The 8,975-nt window shown below is 34.8% G+C and overlaps 1 protein-coding gene across 1 annotated transcript in view; it reads right to left on the bottom strand.

The window, feature by feature from the left end:
* SNTG1 (syntrophin gamma 1) overlaps nt 1–8,975 on the bottom strand; it is a gene marked incomplete at both ends in the record, with an annotated part of 231,096 nt that overhangs the window by 139,336 nt on the left and 82,785 nt on the right. The window contains one exon of the mRNA XM_080938793.1: nt 1,311–1,393. Coding sequence (XP_080794919.1) covers nt 1,311–1,393 — 83 coding nt within the window. The remainder of the gene's footprint in view (nt 1–1,310; nt 1,394–8,975) is intronic.

Here is an 8,975-nt window from a genome sequence, read left to right as displayed (position 1 = left end):
GAGGACAGGGACTCCACAGGAAGACAAAGAGTCAACTAACTTGGACCCTTGGGGTTGCCAGAAACTAAATCAGCAACCAAAGAGCAAGCACAGGCTGCATCGAGGTCCCCTGCACATACATGTGTAGCAGATAAGCAGCTTGATTTTCAGCAGGCAACACATACAACTGGAGTGCCTGTCCTCAGCTTGTTGTCTTCCTACCAGTGAATCCAAGCCCCAAATGCGCCAAATTGACTTGTCTCAGTAGAAGAGGATATGCCCAGGCCCACAACAACTAGAGGGAGTACTGATATTGGGTTGATAAATAAATAAATAAATAAATAAATAAATAAATAAATAAATAAATAAATAAATAAATCATTTCCCAAGATAGATAGATAAATGGTTAGATGGATGGATGGATGGAGAGACAGAGAGAAAGAGAAAGGAATGGTATTCAACCTAAAAACCTGTGTCACCACTATAGAATAATTGCAATGCAATTAGGAGTAACAAAAATTGTTTGAACTTGCAGATGTTCAAAGGCAGACTCTAAATTTGGTCAATAATTTCTAATATAAAATGAGACAAGGAAATCAATTTGTGCTGAAGGCCAGCTATACTAATTCATACTTAAACCTACATGTAATCGGAGATATATTTTTGTAATGCATATTTTAAATTCTAAATATAAAATTTCAAATATTTAATAAATGTAGCTAATTTGATCACAAAGAATGTACAAAACAAACATTAAAAATTCAATTACATTAATAAAAACTGATGTGTTAAATAAATGTATGTTTTACTCAATATATGCATAGTTTAACATGCATTGTTCTATATCATAATGTATATATTAAATTTGCTCCTCTTTCAGTTATTCCATGATATATATATATATGTATATATATATATATATATATATATATATCACAAAAATTGACAGTAGTGGTTATACTTACCTAAAATTCATCAAAATAAAAGTGATAAACATCATCTCAAATCATATAATTCATAAAATTTTATATCGCAAGAAATGCTCCGAAATGAGGTATGACACCATGACTCTGAGTAATTTCTCTTATTCCAAACTCTGCAAAACTTACAGAAGATTTAATAGTTCGTGCCTGAGAGAAATGATGTCACATAAGGTGACTGCTTGTTTTTCATTCTGGTTTGTCTTATCACCTAAATGGCAAGGAAGTCACCAAGGATTCCAGGTTTACTAGGTAAGTCAGACTCAAAAGCAGTGCTTGCAAGTCACAGATACAAATATATTTTGCTCTTGAGCCATCCTTAATACTGTCAATTGTGTCCGGCTGTCTTACTGTGTTGTTTGGATGGTAGTTGAGGTGTAAGCCACTGTCACAAAGAGGAGAGGAGGTACCACTGCTTTGGTCACTCGGAGCACCTGCGGGAGACAAAAGCATAACACCTTACAGATTCCAATGACAAGCTGTTGAAGAATGACTGTCCAACTATTTTCAATAATAATATAAAAATGTAAGTTAAAATACAAGAAATTTGACTTATGCTAAAGCAAGAGCTTTGAAATATATATGTATATAGTATTTATTGAAAGATATATAAATAAAACTACAGATAGTTTAAATTAGAGATAAATAGATAGATAGATAGATAGATAGATAGATAGATAAATAGATAGATAGATGATAGATAGATAGATAGATAGATAGATAGATAGATAGATAGATAGGTGGTAATATCATAGATCCTTGTACTCTGAGAAAGACTATTTTCAATTTTAGAAACATTGCACATTCTAAAAAAGGTATTTTATTATTTTTTGGTGCCTCATGCTCAGAGAAACCAGAATAAGGTAGAACATCTCATAGAGCTGGAGTTGCATGTGGCTGTGAACCACCTTGGGATGCTAGGAACAAATTCTGTATCTTCTGGAATTGCAGACAGTATTCTTAACTTCTAAACTATTTCCCTAATTCTCCTAACCATCCCTTTGATATTGAATGCTGATCTATGAAGTTGTATTTTATGTTTTTTTCGAACTGTGGACTAATTTTATCAGTTGAATTTACAGATTTATGTTTGTTCTTAGTATGTATTCATATATTCTAAATCCTCATCAAAGCTATTTAACTTTTATATTTTAAGGCAAAAATATGTATTCAAGTCTTATGAGAAACATAGTAACATATATCATTTTTAAAATTGAAGATAAACAATTAAAGATTTGCAATTTTCAAAGATGACATCACCCTATAGAAAATATTAAGTTCTGGACAGAACACGTTTCTTGATTTGACTCTACACTATGACAAAACATTATTACTTTAGAGTTTCTAATGTATTTGCCCAACCAATTATTTTTTAAGGTTGAATTTAAGCATTTAATTTCTTAGGAAGGTTTTGCTTCGAAATACTTTAAAGAATTGTTCCCTTCTTTATTACTAAAGAATTGTACAGTTTTTCTGCAACTAAGAATTTATTTGCCTAAACTAAATTTTTCTGCTCTCCAAATGCAAAGTTTCATAAAGGATAGAATGATGGCTCAGTGGTTAAGAACATATGATGTTCTTGTAGATGACCTAGGTTCAGTGTGTAACACTCGTATGGCAACTCTCAGCCAGTCTTACCACCAGGTCCAGGGACTATGACAACCTCTTATGGCCTCCCTGAGTATTACTGGCCACCCTGAGAATTAAAAGGCCATGATGTATTTCCATCATGCTTGCAAATACAAACACAGAACAAGAATAAATGATAATTTTTATTTAAAATTACACTTTATTTTGCTACTTCATTTAAGGTTGAAATGTACTTTTAATTTTAGAACACTATTTTGAAAATAAATCTATTTTAAATGAGTATATTTTCATATTTAAATATTATATATAAAATATTTGTTTTGTGAAACACAAAATATCAAATTCTATAAATGTATTTTAAAATATTATAGAGGAAAATTATATACATAAAAATGAATAAATAGTAAGATTCTAGCTATAAATTCAATGACCTTCACTCCTATCATAAAGATGTGGTCGAATAGAAATTTGAGCAAGCAAAAAATTTAAAAAATTAAAAAGTTCTATAATAGTTATATTTATAAAAAATAACTACATAGAAAAAAGAAGAAAGCACAAATTGATAGTGTTAGAAGTAACTGAGGCCATTACAGAAGACTAATAAAAACTAAAGCAAATTCTGAAAGGATAGATTACTACATTATTACAAAGGAGTTATTAACTTCACCTAAGTGGGAAGAATCATGAAAAGAATCTAGCCATATTTGCTTTTACAAAAATAATTGCAAAGACTAGTGTACTCATTCTAGAGACCAAGAAATAATGTAAATGAATTTTATAATTCCATCTTACCAGTAATTTATTTTAAGAAATTAATAAAATTGTAGTCTATCAGTGGAATTTAATGTCTGTATTCTCAAGAGATAACTGGAAAATGATAATTTAAAATATTTATAATAGAATGTTTAAAAATATAAAATGCATACATTAAATAGGTATAATATATCATCACTAGATAAAATAAAAACACTGACCCTCCTCCAGCATACAGCCTGTCAGCCTCACAGGAGGTCCACAGTAGCCAGGGACAAATTTAAGAATTTCACCCAAATACTCATACCAGCTGAGGCACCCACAGAGCACAGCTGAAACAGGACCTATCCACCCTCCTGAGCTCCACCTTCCTTCTAGTCTGCTTTTTCATGCAGGCCAGATCAGCATCCAGACCTCCTCCCATTCCCTACAGCCCATCTCCCTCCCATGAGGTCCACAGTAACCTGGACAGAGGAGGCCTCCTCTAACCAAAGATGCAGGTGGCCTACCCTAACCAAAGGCAGTACTACCTGCCTCCTAGAAACTCTAGCCCAAGTGAGAGAATTCTATTTGACTCTAAGAAGGCCAGCTGCAGTCACAGACATCTAGGCCAGTTAACACCAAAGAAAAACAGACAGTGAGAGGTAAGCACAAGATCCTAAGAACAAAACCTAGTGCAATTTAGCACTACAGAACACTCTTCTCCCAGCACAACAAGCCCCTGATGTTCTAACATGACTGAAAAGTAAAATAATAACCTAAAATCCCATTTCATGAAGATGATAGTGGTCTTTAAGGAAGATATAAATAACTCCCACAAAGAAATACAAAGAAGCCCTTAATGAGGAAACAAATAAATATCCCTTAAAGGATTACAGAAAAATACAATCAAATAGGTGAAGAAATAGAACAAAATGGTGGAAGAACTAAAAATGGAAATAGAAACAATAAAAAAAACACAAATGGAAACAACTCCTGGAGACAGACCACTTTAGAAATAATCAGGAGCTCCAGACACAAGCATTAACAAGAGAACACAAGAGAGAAAAGAGATAATCTCAGACAAAGAAGATACCATAGAAGATATTAACTAGTTGGTCAAAGAAAATACAAAGTATACAAAGCTCCTAACACAAAATATCTAGGAAATTCGGGACACAATGAAGTGAATAAACTTAAGAATAATAGGAAAAAAAGGTAAATATCCCAGCTCAAGGTGCTAGAAAATATCTTAACCAAATAAAATTTCCATAATCCAAAGAGATGAACATAAGTATTTGAGAAACCTATAGAACACCAAATAGTTTTGTCCAAACTAATCAAAATGCTAAATACACAGAACATAAAAAGAGTATTAAAAGCTGTAATGGGAAAAAAGGCCAAGTAACATGTGAAGGCAGACTTCTCAACAGAGACTCTGAAAGCCAAAAAATCCTGGACAGATGTCATTCAGACCCTAAGAGAACACAAATGTTAGCCCAGTATACTACACCCAAAAAACTCTTAATCACTGTTGAAGGAGAAATCAAGATATTAAATACATGACAAAATCAAATTTAGATAATATCTTTCTGCTAATCTAGCCCTATAGGGGACACTAGAAGGAAGTTTTTAACACAAGGATGGTATCATAAAATAAGAAATTAAACATTTCACAACAAGCCCAAAAGAAGAGAAACACACACACATAAACAAAACTACCTCTAGCAATAGTAATAACAGGAAATAACAATCATCTCTCTGTAATATATCTTAACATCTATAGACTCAATTCTCCAATAAAAAATACAGGCTAACAGACTGGAAATGTTAAAATGATTCACCACTTTACTGCACAGAAGAAAACACAGCTCAGTGACAAAACAGATACTACCTCAGAGTAAAAGACTGGAAAATTTTTTAAAAACAAATGGTCCCAAGAAACAAGCTGGAGTTGACATTCTAATATCTTAGATTTTTCAACCAAAAGTTATCAAATGAGATGGAGAAGGACACTTAACATTCATCAAAGAAAAACTCCACCAAGAGGAAGTCTCAATTATCAACATCTATTCCCCAAATGCAAGGGCATAAATAAAAACACAAAATATATGAGACAAATGAAAGGAGTCCCAAGAGTAAAGTTTATAAAACTACATTGAAACGTTGAATGATCTAATATTTATTATTTAAAAATGCAACAGAAAATGCTAGAGAAACAAGAAAAGAAACCCAAAAGAGTAAATAGCAAGAAATTATCAGAACCAGAGCTGAAATGAAATTTAAGTGAGAAAAAAATATACAAGAAAATAGTAAAATATAGTTGTACCTATGAAAAACTTAAGGTTAGGAAACATCACAAAATTAGACAAATAAAACATGGAAAATATTTAAATTAGAGTTCAAAAAGTAAATATCCTCTGATGTTAAATCAAGGTAAAAATATTTTAAATAGATTCACACTAATGAGATACAACCAAACATGTTAAATTATATAAACAAATAGCCTGGGGTCACATCTACTTAGCTCAGAATTTTTTCAGATTTTCAAAAAATCAACTAACACCAATACTCTATAATTCATTTGGTAAAATAGAAAGAAGAAAAAGATTTCCAAATGCTTTTTTTAAAAAAACAAAACCAGAATTATTGTACTACCAAAATCAGACAAAGATTCAACAATAATAGAGAATTATAGAACAAGAAATCTGACAAGCCTTGATGTAAAAATCATCAATAAAATGCTTACAAACTAAATTCAAGAACACATAAAAATAGTATCTATCATGATCACCTTGAAATCATCCTAAAGGTTTATATAAATTGTTCAATATACATAAATCAATACATGTGATTTATAGTTCTTAAAGATACTGTACACATTAATAGAAGAGAAAACACTGAACTTTTTAATAAAAACTTGCCTAACAATGTATGTCCACCTATATAATATTGGCATTGATGTGATGAGTGACCAACCACTTTGTTCTGTGTAAATTAAGTCCTACTCTATGAAAGGAAACCTATTCCTGAGACTGTCAATGACTTCAAGAACCTATAGCAATAAATACCATGGGCTCTTGGGTAAAACCTACTAATCTTCTGATAAGTAGAAATAGCAATTAATTGACTTCTCATTCATTAAGGTTAAACCCATGTAGTGTTTTGAATATGCGTGACCCAGAGAGTGGCGATATTCGGAGATATGGCCTTGTTGAAATGGATGTGGCATTAATAGGGAAGTGTGCCACTCTGGGGGTGGGCTTTGAAGCTCTGTCCAGTGTGGAATAGTCAATATTTTCCTATTGATCTTTAGAACAAGGGGTAGAACTCTCAGCTCATCCTGCATATTGCCTGCCATGCTCCTGCCTTGATGATGATGGACTACACATCTAAACTTGAGTTGCTCCGGTCATGGTGTCCATTCACAACAGCAAAACCCTAACAAAAACAAAAGTTGTTAATCAGCATCTAGGGTATTGCTATAATTGGTCTGCCCATGTTTTTGTTTGGAAGAATGTGGATTTTAGGACGTTTGATTTGAGAAGAGAAGAATGCTTAAAGTGCTGCTTAAGAGACCACCCTGGCGGGAACCAGGAAGATGCTGCTGCTGAGGATGATTTGAACTCTGTAGTCCTTCAGTCCTAAAAGGTTTCAGTGGTAGAGAATTTTAGTAAATGGCCTGGAAACTGTTGTTATGATATCTGATGAAGAATGTGGCTGCTTTTTGTTCTTGTCCAAAATGTCTGCTTGAGGCTAAGATGAAAAGATTTAGATTAACTCCTCAACAAACAAAGTCTAGAAAGAGCCCAACAGAGTACAGGATAATAAATATGGATTTGCTTTCATTCTTAGACAAGCAGACATACAATTATACTACCACCATTTGTTAAAGATAATTTCCTTTTTTACCATTGTATGGTTTTGCACATTTTAATAAAAAATCAATTGTCCATAGGTATGTGTGTTTATTTCTGGGTCTTTTATTGATTCTGTTGGTCAACATTTCTACCTTTGTACCAATTCTATGCAATTCTCAAAAGGAAATCTCGAATGGCAGAGAATCACTTAAAGAAATGTTCATTGTCTTTAGTCACCAGAGAAATGCAAACCAAAAAAACTCTGAAATTCCACCTTACACCCCTCAAAATGGCTAAGATAAGCATGTGTAGGTAACAGCACATGCTGGCAAGGATGTGGAGCAAGAGGAAAACTCCTCCTTTGCTGGTAGGAGTGCAAACACGTACAACCACTTTGGAAATTAATTTGTTGGTTTCTAAGAGAACTAGTAATGCTGCCCCAAGATCCAGCTATATCACTCCTGGGTATATACTCAAGAGGAACATCACCATTCCATAAAGACATTTGTCCAACTATGTTCATAGCAGCTGTATTTATAATAGCCAGAAACTGGAAACAACAAAGATGTCCCTCAACGAAAGAAGGAATAAAGAAAATTCAGTACATCTGTACAGTGGAATACTCTTCGGCTGTGAAAAACAAAGACATCATAAATTTCGCAGGCAAATGGATGGATCTGGAGAATATCATCCCAAGTGAGGTAACCCAATCTCCAAAGACCATGTATGGTATGTACTCACTTAAAAGTGGATATTAGCCATAGAATACAGGGGACCTGTGCTGGCTGATTTTGTTTGAAATTGACACAAGCTGGAGTTATCACTAAGAAGAAGCTTCAGTTGAGGAAATGCCTCTATGAGATCCAGCTGTAAAGGCATTTTCTCTACTAGTGATCAAGCAGGGAGGGCCCAGCCCATTGTGGGTGGAGCCATCCCTGGCCCAGCCCATTGTGGGTGGTGCCATCCCTGGGCTGGCAGACCTGGGTTCTATAAAAAAGCAGGCTGAACAAGCCATGGGAAGCAAGCCAGTAAGTAACATCCCTCCATGGCCTCTGCATCAGCTCCTGCTTCCTGACCTGCCTGAGTTCCAGCCCTGATTTCCTTTGGTGATAAACAGCAATGTGGAAATGTGAGCTGAATAAACCCTTTCATCCCCAACTTTATTCTTGGTCATGATGTTTGATGTTTTGTACAGGAATAGAGACCTTGGCTAAGCAGGACCCATGGTACATTCTACAGTTTCAAAGAAGATAAACCAGAAGCAAGGCACAGTGAGGATATTTGGATCTCGCTTGGAAAGGGAAAAATAGTCCTAAGAGGCAGATGGAGGGAGAAAACTGGGTGGCAGAAAGAATGGGAGGGATCTGCAACTGACTGTTGTGGGGAGGTGCTGGGCATCCTCAGGAAGAGACAGATACCTGGGATAAGGGATACATCCAAAATAAGTGGATGTGTACTTAGCTGTGAGTCACAACATTTGAGATAATATGGAACCTCAGGTAGCCATGAGGAGTGATAGGGACAACCCACCCACAAAACCTTTGACCCAAATTTATCCTGTCTACAAGAAATGAAGGGGCAAAGGATGGAGAAGAGACTGAGGGATTGGCCTAACAATAACCAGCCCAATCTGAGACCCATCCCATGGACAAGCATCTAGCATGGTTGTCCTCCGAAAGGCTCCACACAGCAGCTGACTCAGATAGATGCACACATCCACAGCCAAACAGTGGATGGAGCACAGAAACTCTTATGAAGGAATAGGGGGAAGGATTGCAGCCTCTAACAGAATAGGAACTCTACAGGAAGAACAACAGAGCCAAGTAACCTGGAC

Source organism: Micromys minutus (genome assembly GCF_963924665.1).
Source record: "Micromys minutus genome assembly, chromosome: 26".
Lineage (NCBI taxonomy): Eukaryota > Metazoa > Chordata > Mammalia > Rodentia > Muridae > Micromys > Micromys minutus.
This window is presented reverse-complemented; position numbering and strand designations above follow the sequence as displayed.